The sequence below is a fragment of the Astatotilapia calliptera genome, chromosome 23 (assembly GCF_964374335.1).
Source record: "Astatotilapia calliptera chromosome 23, fAstCal68.1, whole genome shotgun sequence".
Lineage (NCBI taxonomy): Eukaryota > Metazoa > Chordata > Actinopteri > Cichliformes > Cichlidae > Astatotilapia > Astatotilapia calliptera.
Window position 1 is genome coordinate 16,617,035 of NC_137443.1, and position 18,370 is coordinate 16,635,404.

Sequence of the window (18,370 nt, forward strand, 5' to 3'; positions counted from 1 at the left end):
CTCAAAATGGACTTCCCTTGTCCAAGCGGTGGCCTACCTTCGCCACATCTCCCACAGTTTCAAGTCTAAAGATGGTGGTGCCTGTAGCGGCTGGCATCTTTGTAAGGCTAGTCTCACAGATGAAGCGTTATATGAAGCAGAGCACACAATCATCAGGTGTGTCCAGCGTGAAGCCTATGCAGAAGAAATAAAATGCATCATGGCGAAACGAGACTTACCTCGCAACAGTGCTCTTCACAAACTTCATCCCATCGTCGATGGCAAAAACTTATTGCGAGTAGGAGGTCGACTTGCAGAGTCTGGCTTGCCGAGTCATCAGGCTAACCCTCTTCTGATACCAGGGAAGCATCACATTGCAACACTACTCATTCGACATCACCATGAAGCCACCCAGCACCAAGGAAGACACTTCACTGAGGGGGCTGTGAGAGCAAGTGGCTTATGGGTAGTTGGTTCTAAGAGGTCTATCAGCAGTGTAATCCACAAATGTGTCACCTACAGAAAGCTTCAAGGTAGAACAGAGCAGCAAATCATGTCTAACTTACCTGCCGAACGCCTTCAGACGGACCCCCCATTCTCTTATGTTGGCCTCGATGTATTTGGACCGTGGGAGGTTTCAACACGCCGCACCAAAGGGGGTCATGCAAACAGTAAGAGATGGGCAGTCTTGTTCACTTGCATGTCTACACGGGCTGTTCATATTGAAGTGATTGAAACTCTCAGCTCTTCCAGTTTCATCAATGCTCTTCGCAGGTTCTTTGCAATCAGAGGCCCTGCCAAACAGTTGAGGTTAGATTGCGGAACCAATTTCATTGGTGCCTCCAAGGACCTAAAGTTGCATTCCCCAAAACCTGGTGATACAAGTGTGGATGACTACCTACGCAAGCAGAGGTGTTCCTGGGTGTTTAATGCTCCTCACTCATCTCACATGGGTGGCGCCTGGGAGCGTATGATAGGCATCTCACGACGCATCCTGGACTCAATGCTCCTACAAGCAGGAAACCCTACTCTAACTCACGAGGTCCTGACAACGTTAATGGCGGAAGTCACGGCTATTATCAACGCAAGGCCACTTGTACCCGTTTCCTCGGATCCAGACGCTCCCTTAATCCTGACCCCCTCAGCTCTGCTCACCCAGAAGTTCGATCCGATTCCAACTCCACCTGGGGAATTCACCAAGGCCGACATATATACACGGCAGTGGAAGAGAGTTCAAGCCCTTGCCGACACATTCTGGGCCAGGTGGCAGAGGGAGTACCTCCACATGCTCCAAGGTCGTCAGAAATGGCAGCGCAGCAAACCAAACTTGAAGGAAGGAGACGTTGTTCTTCTGAAGGACAAGCAACTAAAAAGAAATGAGTGGCCTATGGGTGTCATCGTGAAGACACTTCCAAGCAGAGATGGAGTTGTCAGAAAGATGGAAGTGAAGGTGACACGCGACAAGATTGCAAAGACATTCTGTAGACCCATTTCGGACTGTATCCTTCTTCTGAGAGATTGGTCTCATGTGTAAATAGGGTCTAGTGGCAATCTTAAAATAATGCCAGGCGGGGAGTGTACTGGAACTGTTTGTATGTTATTTCTCCAGGCCTATAGGGGGCGCAGGTTTGCACAGTTTGCTATGTTGAGCCAATTAGTCACTAAAAGAAGTGTGATAGGAAGTGTTTGCTCATGAGTGAAGCAAGACATGGTGTGTTTTCCTCCGATCCAAAGCCATCCACTCCGTTAAATCCCTTTGAGTGGCAATATGAGTACGTTTCTTAATTGTGTTTACCTTTAAGAGAGGGTATATGACATTATTGAAGTGATTTGGAAACTTTTGATGTGTTTTATATGTCCACTTAAGTTCAACCCAAGCTAATGTTTATGTGACATTTCTGTATTCTGTATCATTTCAGTTTCACACTTTTTTGCATTAAATCCTGTCCAAATACAACACGTGCCTGTTCCTTGGAGGAAGTGATGCAAGAGAGAGTTTAGCTGGCTGTGAATCTCAATATAGGACACTGGGTCACATTGGGTGCAACAGTACAAAAACTGTGATCTTTAAGTTTATCCCCGTGTCTGTGAGTCTGCATCTTGGGTCCTTCTCCTGCCTGCCACACAACGAATCATGACACTTGTGGTTTGTTCAGACACACCTAGGTAAAGCGGAGCCATCTGCACTCTTCTTTTTAGACATAAAGGGCTTTTCCCCCTGTGAACCCACCCAAACAAACCACACTTGTTCAGGTTTTTTTTCCAATTGTACTATCATGAACTTTCAAATCCCATAATGGAAACAAATGACCGCTGCTGAGAATCGGTGACAATAAAAAGTATCACACATTAAGAAGACATCAGCATATTAATGTACTTAAATTTATATTTAAATCGTGGTTGTAACATGTTCACATGACACTTCTTATTATTAATTTCACTTAATTAATGAAATTATTATTAATTTCATTAATTACACAGAGATTAATCTTGGCAGACTCTTGCAGTTGAATAAAGTATGGTTTATATGAGTAATGAGGTGTCCTTTCACATCCTCTGTTCTTCTGAGCTGCATTAGCACAAGGGACCTGAGAGCATTGCGATTGGTGAGAGATCAGACAGCCAGCATCTGTCTCTCTCTCTTCCACTTATATACAGCTCAACACACCCGTTCACATATACACTCTTACACATGCTCACACAGCAGCCCAGACATCTGGTGGGGCTCTAGTGGGTCTTGCCACTGTGGTGCTGGGACTCTTACAAGGACTAAAGATACTTCAGCAGTAATGACATATCCCTATTGACCAGACCGGGCAGAAAAACAGGAAGTAGGGACAAGACAGTGTCAGAGAGGTCATTCATCTGGGGAGAGTGATTTAAATACAGTAGAATAGAGTCGAAAAGATATTAAATCCTCTGCCAGAGATCAAGGTAATTTTCAAGCACTGACCAGTATCCAGAGAGAAGTGTTATTGAACTGAGCTTTACTTAAAGGCAGGGCTTTAACTGAACCATGTGTTGTCATTGTTGTTTTTTTTTTTTGTTGTTTTTTTGAATAAATATAATTTGTAGGTTTTAACACAATAATGCTAAGCAGGTTTATTTGTTCCATGCTGTAGCTTGGCTTTGCTCACAGACTATGACTTTGAAATACTCAGTAAATCTGAACATAATGTCACCCCATGACATGCCCTCATTCTCTTTGCTTTCCCATCAGAGGGGTCATGCAGGCAGATGTCGTAAGCTTGCAGTTTGTGTACTTATCATCAGTATCTAGCTAGATAAGAATAGCAGGAATATGTGTTTTAAGTGGTAAAAAGCTCCCTTTCATAACAAGCTGACAGTTATTGTCAGACTGTTCAGCAAATTACATTTGATTAATTTGGAGAAATGCATTACTTTTTACTAAAGTTGTTTGTTTGTATTTTGAAATATCTTTGACAGAAAATTAAACCTGTTTTTTGTTGTTTTTTTACCTTAGAAAATAAAATGCCTTTACCGTTGTTGTGAAGTAGTTCTATAAAAATAAGCTCAAACTGAATTAACTTTCGGAAAAAAAAATATACATGAAAAACACAAATTGCTCACTTACCAATTGCAGGATTTCCTCCAGGGTTTAAAGTGACTCTAAAGGCTTGATGCCAAGTGTGGCGACTGGGGGGACCATCACAGGGGTCAATGTAAAGAAGAACACCTCCAAAACCCAACTCAGACAGCAGGGATAGCTAGACAAACACAAAGATTCAATGATGAAAACAGAAATAGCAAATATCTGTGTATACCATCACTGTTAAGACAAGACATGTAAACGTTATAGTTATTTTATTCATAAACACTGTCTCAAGTAAATATTTACTTCACTATCATGCAGTAGATGGTGATAAGTCAGAACATTAAGCATTAATTCAGCAAGATTGAGAATTAAACATTACTGTGGGTGAAATCATGGTAAAGCACGCTGTTTTGACATGGTTTTGGTGTACTTCATCTCCTTCCTTTATCAGTGTATAGACTAGTCACAACTCAAAATTTAGATCTAATAAAACAATACACCAAAAGATTTTTGATATGATTTCTTAATAATTTTTTTGAAGTTTATTTCTTATTATATGAGCAAAATTAACACAGTGAGAGGGGGTTTCTGATTTTCATGTTGATCAAAGGTTACACTTGTGTTTATGTAGTCACCCTCACTGATAATAATGCAGAAGTGTTTCTGAGAGAGATGAAGTGTGCTGCAGCTGCCACTGTGTAGCACAGTATTTTATGGTTGTCCATGGAAGATGTAGTGTCCTTGTTTTTTATGAGCGTAGATGACTATTTTATTGAATATGTGACACCAACCACGGTCACTCTACTCTCATCACAACTCTGTCCTTCACTGGAAAACAGGGACACAACACAGGCATGGACTCAGGGACACACAGACACACACAAACTCAAAAATCAACCTCTTTTAATGAAAATCCCTTAATACACGTATTTTTTATACACACGAAAGTCATGCAAATTAATGGTTCTTTTCGTTTCTCAATTATGCATGTGTTCTGTGACTGTTCCTAAGACCATTCACTTACAAAACATGCCCACACACACAAAAACACATGTACAGCACACATACACACAGTTTGTAGTCCATGATAAAAGCAGAAAAAATTGTGGAAAACCAAAATCAGAAGAACACAAGCTGAAAAATGTTTACTCAACTCAAATTTATGATAACTGGGTATCAAAGATTTTAGGAATAAATACGCAACAGTAGGAAAATATACTGAAATAAGACCATAATGCAATTAGCAATGTCTTTCCAAAATTAGCTGCTGTTAATGGAGCCAAATAAGTTAAAACACACTGATAAGCACATCAGTGTGTGTGTGTCAAATTTGACTGAAGCTGCATGTGTAACATTAGGCCCTGCAGTCACCATCACACACTCATTAGTGAGAGTACAATTCTCATCAATCATCCTTCCCTACTTCTACGTAAGGAGTGATCATTTCTCTCAGCCACTGGTACATAGAGACATTATGAAACACACATGCTCATATTTGTCACAAACTATGGGTGAAGAGGAAAAAATGGGTCAGCAGCCTGTTGCTTGAAGGGGTCCCATGTGACAGCTGTTTCAGTTAATGGATTTTTAGAAGTCTAACCAAGCCAATGCAAGATGAAGCACAGTGACCCGACTTTAAACATTTCCTCTCCTTCCCTTGCTAACTTCCATTTACTCCTGTTATACCTCATTATGTTGTCATTTATCAATAGCTTAACATAAAAAAGTTGTGTAATGTCTGAAACAAAGGAATTAAGTACAGAAGTATTCCTTCAGTTATAGCAGAATAACAATGAGAAAAAGTATATTCTGTCTGAGGTTATGCAAGTCTGTGAGTGACTCTAAATAGATAATGATCATCTTTACAAAAACGTCTTACCACATTGGCTTTCCAGAATGTTAAAAGTACAATGCTTAAAAAAATCTAACTCCTGGAAATGTTGAAGCACAAATGTACAAGCACAGATATATTTTTGTCCAAACTGAGTTAAGCATCAAATTTGATCTTTTACCTTACTCAAAGTAAAAGCATTATTCCCCCAAATACATCCACACAATTTTCTGCAGAATTTTGACACCTGTAATTTAAATAAAATTCAATAGTTCCCTTTTATTAAAATATATTCATGTTGTTAACCCAACCTAATGATCTCGTTCAGATTAGATTGGTTTAATGCACAACGCATGCACAAAGAGTTTTGTTATTCACTGACTTCTGGCCGCTGAATCAAAACAATGAATATGGTGACTAAGTGATCTGTATTGCAAGTTCATGTTATCAGATCATAATTTATTCTAATCATTACACAATGTAGTGTCAAGGTTGGCATTTATGTATCGCTGTAATCAATGCAATGCATGGATCCAGTACATTTACATTAACTTTAAATTTCATTGCTGATTATGTCCTTGTAGAGGCTGCCTTCATTTTTTTCAACAGAATTCATTTTGATTTAATGAAAAGTGAAACAATATTAATGAGCAGGGTAATTAACATGTTAGTATGTGTTTATGTTTTAATTAACTGGATTGGAACATATATTTTCCCTGTCATCTTCTTATTGATGGGAAAACTGCTTTGAGGAGAATGTGGCAGACATCCAAGGAGAAACAACCCTAATAAATCAATGTATTGCTAATGTTACTGCTCATGAAGCAAATGGATTGAGATGTCACTGTGCTAAGGAGGTGCAGATAAAAAAGTTAGGTATGGTAATGGCAAACAGAAGAATTAGTCATGTATGACAACCCACGTGGACTAGGTGCTATTGAGTATAAAATCCCTGTACAACAAGCTGCACTTAGATTCAGAAGGCAGTGTGCTACTTTTCCATGCAAGTTAAAGGTACTTCATTTAGGACACTCTGTTTTGAAGCTCTGATATTACAAGAAAATCATTTTTGAGTCATACCTTGGAATTTTTTTAAAGATCAAAACATTTCATTTCTCCTGCTGCAGGATTACCATTTCAGACCATATCATTTGATACCTTTATTGGCACAGTATAGTGAGCATTACTTTGTGGAGCTTTCTATCTTACCTTGTATAGTAAAGGTATTTTGCCAAGTTTGACAACAGCAATCTGGTTGGTGAGGTTCAGGGTCTCTTTGGCTCTTCTTAGGTCATCGACACTGCCATACTGGATGTCCACCACCTCACCCTGGTGATGAAAAACAAGCAGAACATCAGGGATCTACGATACTAAATTAATATTAAAAACTCTGATCGTTTATTAATATGTTTGAGGGTAACACCACCCAGATTTTACGTAGCATTTATGTATTTATATGCCAAGTCAACTGGAAGCTCACTGAATAATTAATAATTCCTGCATGGCCTTACTCTGGATATCAGATCTTTATATTTACTGTCTAAAAGTGAGATGCTGACATTGGCTTCTCATTAGGACAATATTAAATGACTTTCAGTTTTAAGCTTGTTGAGGACCCCCCACCCCTCCAAAAAAAACAACAACAAACAAACAAAAAAAACCAGATAGACGTCAATTAATAACCAACGTGCATGCCCAGAATTTACTATATAGAATATTACTACCAAAGAATCTGTTGACTTTGCAGCATCCCGAAATCACTTTGACGAAGTGTCTTTGTATCTGTATGTGAGTGTGTGCGTGCATGCATGTGTGTGTGTGTGCGCATGTGTACTTTTGTCTCCATGCATGTCTGGGTAACTGAGCAACTGTTATCACCTCCCAAATTAAAGTGACCTAGAAGCTGTTGAGGAAAGTCAAAGCATTACTTTTTTGGGGTCTCTCTCTCTCTCTCTCTTAGTCTCTCTCTTTTACCCTACTCCACCCATCGCTACTTCCTCACCTGGGCCTGATTCATTTTTCATGTGGCCTGGGGGCGAGTGTAACACGATGCTGCAGTAGGGTGAATGTGAGTGAGGGGTAGAGAGTGCCCGACTGTGTGAATGCGAGAAAGTGAGAGAGAACACATCTTTTTGCATCAGGGGACCCCAGTACATGAGAGCGCGAGAGATTTATCACTCCTGCCTGAATTTGCATTATAAAAGTCTTCCATTTAAACCGAAAGCCATGGAACAGTACAAGACACAGCAAATTGTAATACAGAAAAATTCTATACGGATTGAGATGGCACTGCTTAAACTAGACCAATCTCCTTTTCCTCTCTACCTTTATTCTTTCATTTCATCTTGACAAGGTAATAAAATTAAAGATGTAAGTGTCCTCTGTCTGGCTGAAGCAGTGAGCATCTTTCACCTGTTAAGGTAATCATTTTTTAACCTCTTTTTTTAAACATCTTTCCTTTAAACCTAGCCTGTCAGTCAAACCAGGTTTTGGTTGACCAATATATATCCAGTATCTTATCCTAAATCTGTTCTGTATGTATTTTTAAGTGCAGGCTTGTCATGCATGCAAATTTCTTTTTTGAATGAGAAGAAAATAAATGTGAATATTTACCTAACTATCATTCAATCAGGAATTAATTTATGTCTTTGCTAAAACGAGCATTCTCACAATCTTATACTTTAGGATCTTAGGTGTGAGTGGACCCAGTGTATGTAAAATTAATATAAAATTAAATGCAATGATGGGCAAAGTTTAGTATGTGGATTGTCTAGTTATGGTACAATGTTCTCCAGGGAAACTCTACATCCTGGTGTCCATGCAAATGTTACTGTCCAACATGCTGCAGCAATCGTTTCAGACCTCCAGCCTAAGAAATGACTCGAGGAACAGCACACGGACCCAAAGGCTTTGATTGACAGAGTCCAAATGTGAGGATCCTTTGACTGAGTCCCAAATGATGCCCTGCCAATGTCCTTGTGCTGAACAACATAGAGAATACCCCACAAAGACTTTCAGCCCCGTCCGGATGTTCAGAGCTGTTTTCAGAGGAGAGGCACTTCTACAACATTAGGTAAAAATGTGGCTGTGGCTGATTATAGGGATTTAATATATGAGAATACTCTAATCTGCATGAAAATAAGCACAAAGCAAGGAAGAATATGGACTACATAAAAAAACAATAATTGCAATAATTTTATATCTCAGTCTCTGTTTCTAAATGCATACAGCATATGAAGAAAGAAGAAATGATGACGTGAATTAGACCAGTCATACAAGGAAAAGAAAGACGATTAAGGTTTGTTTCTTTCTTTTGTAGTCTGCTGATTAAAGCCTGCACATACTTTGCAATTAAGTCTCATCACGTCAAGTGGAAACCGTACCTTCATACAGGCATTATGTCAGACAGCATGAGGGGACAGGTTGAAAGAAGGCCTGCCTGAGACAGACAATTGTGTGTCTGGCATTAATGCAATTTAGGAAAATTTACTATTATACATTTATTTGTAGAAGTGGCCTGACTGGATCTTAAAAAATTCTTGGGTCTGGATATTTCTTCATATGTTATAGTACATGGATACATGTTGCAGGAAGGCAACTAAACTTTGTATAAGAAGTCGTCCTGATTTCTATGAGGATTTATGTTCCTAGAAAAAAAATTGTATAGGAAAGATATGTAAGCTAAAGTATAGTTAATTAGTTACAAATGCAGAATCTCAACTGCAAAAGGATTCATTTCTTTTCTTTTTTTTTTAGATTTAACACACACACACACACACACACACACACACACACACACACACACACACACACACACACACACACACACACACACACACACACACACACACACACACACACACACACACACAGGGAGTGCAGAATTATTAGGCAAGTTGTATTTTTGAGGAATAATTTTATTATTGAACAACAACCATGTTCTCAATGAACCCAAAAAACTCATTAATATCAAAGCTGAATGTTTTTGGAAGTAGTTTTTAGTTTGTTTTTAGTTTTAGCTATTTTAGGGGGATATCTGTGTGTGCAGGTGACTATTACTGTGCATAATTATTAGGCAACTTAACAAAAAACAAATATATACCCATTTCAATTATTTATTTTTACCAGTGAAACCAATATAACATCTCCACATTCACAAATATACATTTCTGACATTCAAAAACAAAACAAAAACAAATCAGCGACCAATATAGCCACCTTTCTTTGCAAGCACACTCAAAAGCCTGCCATCCATGGATTCTGTCAGTGTTTTGATCTGTTCACCATCAACATTGCGTGCAGCAGCAACCACAGCCTCCCAGACACTGTTCAGAGAGGTGTACTGTTTTCCCTCCTTGTAAATCTCACATTTGATGATGGACCACAGGTTCTCAATGGGGTTCAGATCAGGTGAACAAGGAGGCCATGTCATTAGTTTTTCTTCTTTTATACCCTTTCTTGCCAGCCACGCTGTGGAGTACTTGGACGCGTGTGATGGAGCATTGTCCTGCATGAAAATCATGTTTTTCTTGAAGGATGCAGACTTCTTCCTGTGCCACTGCTTGAAGAAGGTGTCTTCCAGAAACTGGCAGTAGGACTGGGAGTTGAGCTTGACTCCATCCTCAACCGAAAAAGGCCCCACAAGCTCATCTTTGATGATACCAGCCCAAACCAGTACTCCACCTCCACCTTGCTGGCGTCTGAGTCGGACTGGAGCTCTCTGCCCTTTACCAATCCAGCCACGGGCCCGTCCATCTGGCCCATCAAGACTCACTCTCATTTCATCAGTCCATAAAACCTTAGCAAAATCAGTCTTGAGATATTTCTTGGCCCAGTCTTGACGTTTCAGCTTGTGTGTCTTGTTCAGTGGTGGTCGTCTTTCAGCCTTTCTTACCTTGGCCATGTCTCTGAGTATTGCACACCTTGTGCTTTTGGGCACTCCAGTGATGTTGCAGCTCTGAAATATGGCCAAACTGGTGGCAAGTGGCATCTTGGCAGCTGCACGCTTGACTTTTCTCAGTTCATGGGCAGTTATTTTGCGCCTTGGTTTTTCCACACGCTTCTTGCGACCCTGTTGACTATTTTGAATGAAACGCTTGATTGTTCGATGATCACGCTGCAGAAGCTTTGCAATTTTGAGACTGCTGCATCCCTCTGCAAGATATCTCACTATTTTTGACTTTTCTGAGCCTGTCAAGTCCTTCTTTTGACCCATTTTGCAAAAGGAAAGGACGTTGCCTAATAATTATGCACACCTGATATAGGGTGTTGATGTCATTAGACCACACCCCTTCTCATTACAGAGTTGCACATCACCTAATATGCTTAATTGGTAGTAGGCTTTCGAGCCTATACAGCTTGGAGTAAGACAACATGCATGAAGAGGATGATGTGGACAAAATACTCATTTGCCTAATAATTCTGCACTCCCTGTATGTATGTATGTATGTATGTATATATATATATATACATACATACATATAATTTTACTGTCTGTGTACTTTTAGAAGCACACATATGACATATTGTTAAGCTACTGTTAACACGTGCAACTTTTATAGTACTTTATTGTAATGGGGGTTGTTTGAATGCAAAGTCTTGCTTGTACTGGTATAGGCAAAGATAATGCTACAGCAACTAACAACGTGAGCCTTAAGCAACAAAAAATGTCATGTTTTTTCCTCACAGATGGAAGCCATATTCTATTAGTTTTTTAAAATGTAGGCATTTTTGCCATCAACTTAGCTGCTGTTCTTGCCAGTTTCCTCAAACATCTCTTGTAACAGCACCCTGAGAGGCCCCTCTGTGAAATTACAGTGTGTAAACCATCAACGTAGATACTTCACAAAGCTCAAGGTTTCACTGTTGGCAGGGGACAAATTATTTGACATGTTTTTCTGAAAAGAAATCTTTAAGAGGAACTAGACTCCTATCTGCATCTCCAGAACGAGCCATAGTGGGAGTCCTCTAGCAGCAGTTATGACCATCCCTATTAACCCACCATTGTCCTGTGGTCCAACGGCAGTATAGTAAATCAAGTGAGTCTGGTAGTAGCTGAAAGGTTGACTCCATTCTTCCTTCTGGTTCTGACAGCAGAAGGCCAAAAGTAGTTTCTCATAAAGGGCAATGTTTCATACATTATATCCTTACTCTTTCTAAACTCTCAAACGCCTCTAAATCTCAAGCAGTCTCAGTGGAGATGTCAGCTCTTGCCCCAGGGCATCTCACCCGGGGTTGGGTGTATCATTCTCCATCCTACCTGCATTAAGGTAAAGTTAATAAAGAAATATTAGATTCTTGCGTGTAGCTGTCATAGTCCACTTTATCTGCTTTGCTATGGCATCACTCCTCTTTATTAACAACGAGGTGTGAGCTACCATCCATTTATTCTTTTTATAAACTGCACTAGGTGTTTTTGCATTCTCTTCTCTCATTACTTTTCCCCAAACTTTAACTTTTAAAAGAAAGTTTCTTCAAACCTCTGACAGCCTCTCTGTTTAGAAAGTGGTTTAGGAAGAAACGATTTTCACGTTTTGTTGAATTTTCCACTTTGAGACACACCTAACCTTCCCCAATCAAAGAATGACTTCAAACGCATGTAAATCACTGAGTTAAAACAATGATGATGAAGCACTTTTAAAATTTGTGAAATTGTAAAGAAAACACTACTAGTTGCAGTCAAAGGAGCTTGCAAAGAAAAGCGTCTTTAAGTTACTTGAAGACGTCTTCAAGTAACTTAAAGACGCTTTTCTTTGCAAGCTCCTTTGACTACGATGACCTGGATGACTGAGAACCTTCACAGACACTACTAGTAACGCCGTACCTCAAAAGTCTGATTGATGATTAAGGCTGCGCTGGCTTCAATCTTTACAGCCATCACCTTCAATTTAGCTACTTTATAAAGGACAGACATGATCACACTTGAAACATTTCTTTTTTTGAGACCTTGAGTAATACTGTACATTTATGTATCTATGTACAGCCCCTAACTGCATGCACGTGTCCCTTGGTCAGAGTTCAGTAGGCAATGGACCATGGCAGTGCTGCCTGAGAATACAGAATAGCCATTTATAAAGCTTTCTGGGAGCAAATGCATTCCTGGATCTCCAGTTACTCCAGTAATTCATTATATAGTGTATGTTTGTATCCTTATGTGTATAACTGACAATGGAAAGGAAAATTCATACAAATGACAAAAAAAAAAGGATGATAAAGTGAAAAGAGAAAAGGGAAAGCACCAGGACGAGTATTTTTTACTCTACCTGTGTTGAATTAGTCAGAATCTTTTCCCAACAGTCTATCCTTGGAAGGCTTAAAAGTGAGCTTTTATAAAGCATTAGCGAGCTTTTTTACAGTGTGATATTGAGTCACATAATTGAGCCTGTGGGTTTGCATAAAGTTTCTTTCAATACTGACGTTTGCTCAGCCGGTGGATTGGAAGTGAATTCAGTTTATCATATTCGATTAATAATTCATGTCAAGAAAACCTATTATTTAAAAAACTTTGGTCAAATTTTAACTTCATTTAAAACACAGACACACAAAACCCCTCATAAAAGCAGGTGGCCAGTATAACACTGCAGAAAAAGTAAGGCTCCATTTATGAATAAATGCTGGCATTTTTCTTATCCTTTCTTTAACAATTGGGTGTGATTTTTTAAATTTTTTTTTATTTATGTTAGTTACGTTCTTTCTCTCTCTCTCTCTTTTTTAAATAATTCCTGAATAGTATATCAGGAAAAGAAACAGTCCAGCAAGCTTTTTCTTATAGTTGATTAATTCTCTGTAAAATAAGATAAATTGGGCAATTTTAGAAACCATTATAAATCTATTGAATTTTCACATGATGTGGCTCTTAGAAACTAATCTACTGACTCCAGAGAGAACGTATATAAACAAGGCTTGTATTTATTTACTAGTAAATCAGGAAAGAGTAGAATCATATCCAGTTTACATGACAGCTACTTCAATTTTAAAGTAAAAAAAGTTTTAAAGCAGAGTTTAAAGATATTCAGACAAGCAAACTGACTGAAAATGTTTGATATTCAAGCAGCATAATGATGATCTAATTTGTTATTGGGGGGATATGTAAACAGCACATAGAGCTTTAGGTAAAAAAATCAAGAATACATTTTACCTTTTATAGAAAAGCATTGCAAAAAACTGAAGTTCTTAGTTGTTCTTATGTTGGTCGATACTTTGTCTAACAACTTTTTTGCATGCTTGTCTTGCATGTTTTACTGTGTTCTTACAGCTGTGACCGAATGGCCCTGAAGCTCTACAGGGAGGCTGGTATCTTGCTTCACTTGATGGATAACATCCTCTGGTGAATGCGTGCTATACCAGAAGGATTTTCTGTTCTTCATGGATGTTCATGACACCTGGGACACTGCTATTGTATTTTCACTGTTCGGTCTATACGAGTCCTAGGGGTCCTGTGGCAACTGGGTCCCTCTCTCGTAGAGTTTCCCACATCTGTTGCCATTCTCTGTTATTACTTATTAAGTGAACAACCTCTTTTCCACTTAAAACAGTCCAGTGAACCACGCTGTGTAAACAACGCCCTTCACTGAAATACACTTTGCCTATAGCAACATAATGAACATGGTGATATCGTCTTCTTCTGTTACAGATCAAGAATTAATAATACAAGCTGCTGTTATTGTATTTTACTTTCAAATTTAACACAATAGTTGAACTTGTTAATTTTAAGAGCACACAGTCCAGCACCAGCAAAACAGGGCCACCAACAGCAGGACTTATTAGTCCAGTATACTTGCTCTGGGCCCAATCCATCCATCACAAATGCCATATTTAATTGTCTGAAAGCCATGTTTAGATCCTGCAAACCACCGCTTAATTCAAGGCAGCGTGCAGGAACAGAGCTAGGAAATAATAAAGTGATGGATGACTGTGACCCTCCTTTGGGTAGACTTCGACGAGTGGACAGCTGGATGGATCGAGTAAAGCGGAGAAAGGAGAACGAAGGGGGAGAAAAGAAGAAGAAAACTTGGTATTCAAAGAATCACTCCAACTTTTCATCTGCCCTCAGGCCGGGCAGGGGCTCAAGGGAATAACAAGCATCTCCTTCAACCCCTTTCTCTGTTCCCAGGATACAGAGAAGTAAAACTCTCTAAAAATAGTGTGACTGTATGCTTTGTGTATGCATGTCTGTGTGTCTTCTAGCTAGAGTGGGTGGACTACATACATAATGACTTCCATTAACCTTCACACTCTTGAAGGATGGTAAAAAGATTAACTGTGCACTGTGCATGACACAACTACTATGAAAACATTTTTTAAGATCTCTGCATTGAGTGTGTTGGTGTTATTGTATTGTACAAGTGTATTATTATCTTTCTAATGTGTATGTAATAATGTGTGTTAATGAGGTTATCTGAAAGAGGTGGCTTTGGACAGCCTTTAAGAAAATGTCCCTTTTGGTTCTATAAAAATACAGAAAAACAAAAGAAAAAAAAACATCTTGAGTATGACCCATTTTAAAGACTCTACTCCATTTTGTTCAGTTACCTGTGCAGATACAATATATTAATTTTTTCATTCAACAACATCATTTAAAGAAGTTAAAATTGGTATAAACAATGTATTCCAAAGCACATCCTTTATCAAACACATACAAAAATAAAATAAAACTTAATAAAGACATTGTTGAGTAGAATTGGGGGGTTTTGGCCATCGACTGTCAATGAATCTGCCTTAATTTTCAATTTAATCTTGATGAGCTTTTTTGTTGTTTTTTGTTTGTTTTTTGTCAAACTTAATTGGACTGCTTCATTTTTAGATTTGAACACTGCGCTATTCAGTCTAACAAATCAATTACTTGCATTTACCTGACGACAGCTAGTTATTCTGTCCACGTTCTATGCATTACCTCCCTAAAATCTGGGAGCTTTCTGCATTTCAAACAACCTGCTATTAGAAAAGCTGCTTAATATAACATATGTGTCCTTCTCGTTTAGACAGTTACAGTATATCAAATAAATCAAACAACAGTTCAACACTGAGCTTTGGTTAAACAAATTATCAGCATTAGAACCTAAAAGTTCTTGCCATGACCTTTGTTCATGACCATGGCTGGGGTTAGGAGTGAGAAAGACTAGGACCGGGTTCCAGCAACCAGAAAGGTTACACAGCCTTCGTTTCAAGAAATGTCAACATGACACAACACAGCACAACCATACCTGCACGCTTCCCATGGCAGAGTATGCAGCATAGGAGAACTGCTGCTTTGTCAGATCATTTGGCCCACGCTGGTCACAAGGGGTCCCGTTTGGCATGAAACACTGGTGGCTAGATCTGTCAGTGATGGTGTTGGGTGTGGAACCAGGCAGACTGAGCAGAACAGTGTGATTGGATAGGTGGACATCAGTTAAACCAAGTCCCACCCACTGTCTGTAAAGGTACCTGGCTCTTGACTCTTCACTGTCATCTGACAAGCTTGAAAAAGATCTAGAAAGAGTGGAGAAAGACTTGTTACTTTGGAGATAAACAGAAAGCAAGATCCCATTATTTCCCAGAACTGTTCATTGAAATGTATTTAGTTTTCCTAAACAAACTTACTTGATAAGTGATTGTGTTTGCTTAATAATGAATCATGAACAAATACTGTGAAAAGCTGTGAAATTATAATGACATATTGCAAACTATCAAGCTGTAAAGAATCTATATTTCTCTGTAAAATTTAACAAAAACTGCTTTAAATGTTATCCTCCTTTTTACATTGTGCACCTCTGGACCACTTCCAGAAAAATTGCACTTATTTTTAGACATATAGTTTTTTTTATCTTCACTCATTACCAGTTTAGCTCATGATATCTGGTTGCCTAAACTATTGTCTTCATACGACAAAAGTATTCCAGTTGAAGGGTTGATAATTTGATACATTGGAAAAGATCATGTGCAAATTACAGATGCACGTCTTCAAAGTGGGACCTCCAATTAATGATCTTGAGTTGGTGCAGCACTCCTCAAAGAGATGACCTACAATGGGAGACTGGCCAAATTTGAGTCAGACTGTTCTTGAAATGTTTTCCTCAGACAGAATTACTGTGAGATCATGGACCAGTAGAAAAATCTATTTTGTTAAAACTGAGTGAGGATTAAACAGGATGCCATTCCAAACATGATAAAAATCTATCAAGCTGTCAGCAATTTCAGTTCCATTTGATACAATTTTATTTATACAGCACCAAATCACAAAAACAATTGCCTCAAGATGCTACCTGGAACATCAAATTTGTAATACCATAAAAATGTAGTCTGATAAACCCGTACAACTCTCAAGGAACTGACTGAAATCGTTTGTGCACAAGAACGAAAACTATGAATCTGTGAATATTTCCTTTTTTGTGCTTTTGAACTGGAGAAAAGGTATGAGCACGCAACATGAGCCTGCAGTCCTCTACGACTTTATATTTCACAGTTGGAAAGACATTCATGACCATAACATTCACATGGAGGCTTTTTTTAAATAAAGACCTTTCTTCAAAATTGTTCTTTAAACTAAAGTATTTGTTCACATAAAAACCCAACTCCATTAGGGAGTTCAACATTTGGAGAATTTGACTAACTGAGCTTCATTATTTTTTTTATCAATTAATAAAGCAGATCTTTTTTGTATGTACTTCTTCTATTTGGCTGAGTTCTTTGAAGCATTTCTTACACCCAGACTCCTCACAGGAGCTGTCAGTCTGTCATTTCCGTTTTCCTAATTGCAGGAAAGAGATGTCAATAAAACTTGATCCGTTGGCCTTATTTGAGTCTTCTCTTCAGGTTTGTTTGGTTCCTGATGTTTACTCTCTTTATTGTTCTGACTCTGAGAGGTCTGGACTCTAAAGTTCAGCAATAAAGACATTTCCAGATTGGACTGGCTGGTATTTCATCCTCATGCTGAAGAAACATTTTTCAGCACTGAACAAAAGCTGGTTACAAACATACAAAATATCTATCTATCTACATTTCTTTTTTGGCTTGAGTGATGCTAAATAATATAAGAATAACGTATGGATAACCTTGATAAAGATGGGCCACATATCTGTTTTGTCTATCTGTAAGTAGGAGGGAAACATTTATGTATGCCTGCAGAATGTGCTTGTGTGTTTAGTGTGTGTGATATCTATATCAGTCTCAGCAGCAGATGGCCCAAACACACAATTGTGCCATTCTCTAGTCAGCAGGCCACGTCACATAGCTCGCCAGGAGCAGCAGCAGGAGGCATTGTGTGTGTTGCTGTGTTAGTTTGTGTTTTCTTGTGTATGTGTGTGGAAGACCTGCATCTATAATCCAAGCTGTTGGAAGGGCTCCCTGTGGTTTGGGACACATGCCCAATTCTAACGATACGTCATGTCTCAAGTGACTTGAGTGTGTCTGTGTTTGCTTGTATGTGTCAATCTACACAGCTGTGTTGAAACGACATCTTACTGCTTACCTACCAAACACAATTTTTCAGAACACATTGATCTGTCTTTAAATTTAAAAGCCAAATTCAGATCCTTTAGTAAAAGTAGCATTTTTAGCTAGCATTATGAAACGAGTCAGAACTTCTGTTTTCAGCTAACTTGTGAAACAAAGGGTCCTAAATGTCCTACATGCATATTAATTTTGGGATACAAATAAGAGCATAAACCTAATTAGCATCATCTGGCTCTGGTGTTTCACCTGTGTCTACACACAACATAAGCTGTAAGGCCACACGAAAGCAATTAGCTAATCACATCAGCCGCGGAAGCAATATTATAACTATAGCTCATAAACCATCCATCCATGTTAATACTCCAACATAAGCTGCCACAGCTAATTTTATTGCAGGCAAACCTGGACTTTTGCTTGTGTTTTCAGGTTTGGCTGGGTAAAAATTTATATATGCTATGTGTCAACACATTGTTCTTATCTTGTTAGCTTACAGTAACATCTAAAATCATACCAACTAGTCAGACAAAGGTGGTTGCCAACTAAGTTGACCCAGGGTTTCTGAATCATGCACA

General features: G+C 38.7%; 1 protein-coding gene across 1 annotated transcript in view; it reads right to left on the reverse strand.

Annotated features, from left to right (window-relative positions):
• The window catches only part of naaladl2 (N-acetylated alpha-linked acidic dipeptidase like 2), a 480,620-nt gene that overhangs the window by 269,990 nt on the left and 192,260 nt on the right, over positions 1–18,370 (reverse strand). Inside the window, exons 7-9 of the mRNA XM_080297617.1 lie at positions 15,569–15,836; positions 6,576–6,695; positions 3,575–3,707 (exon numbers count right to left, since the gene is read on the reverse strand). Coding sequence (XP_080153743.1) covers positions 3,575–3,707; positions 6,576–6,695; positions 15,569–15,836 — 521 coding nt within the window. The remainder of the gene's footprint in view (positions 1–3,574; positions 3,708–6,575; positions 6,696–15,568; positions 15,837–18,370) is intronic.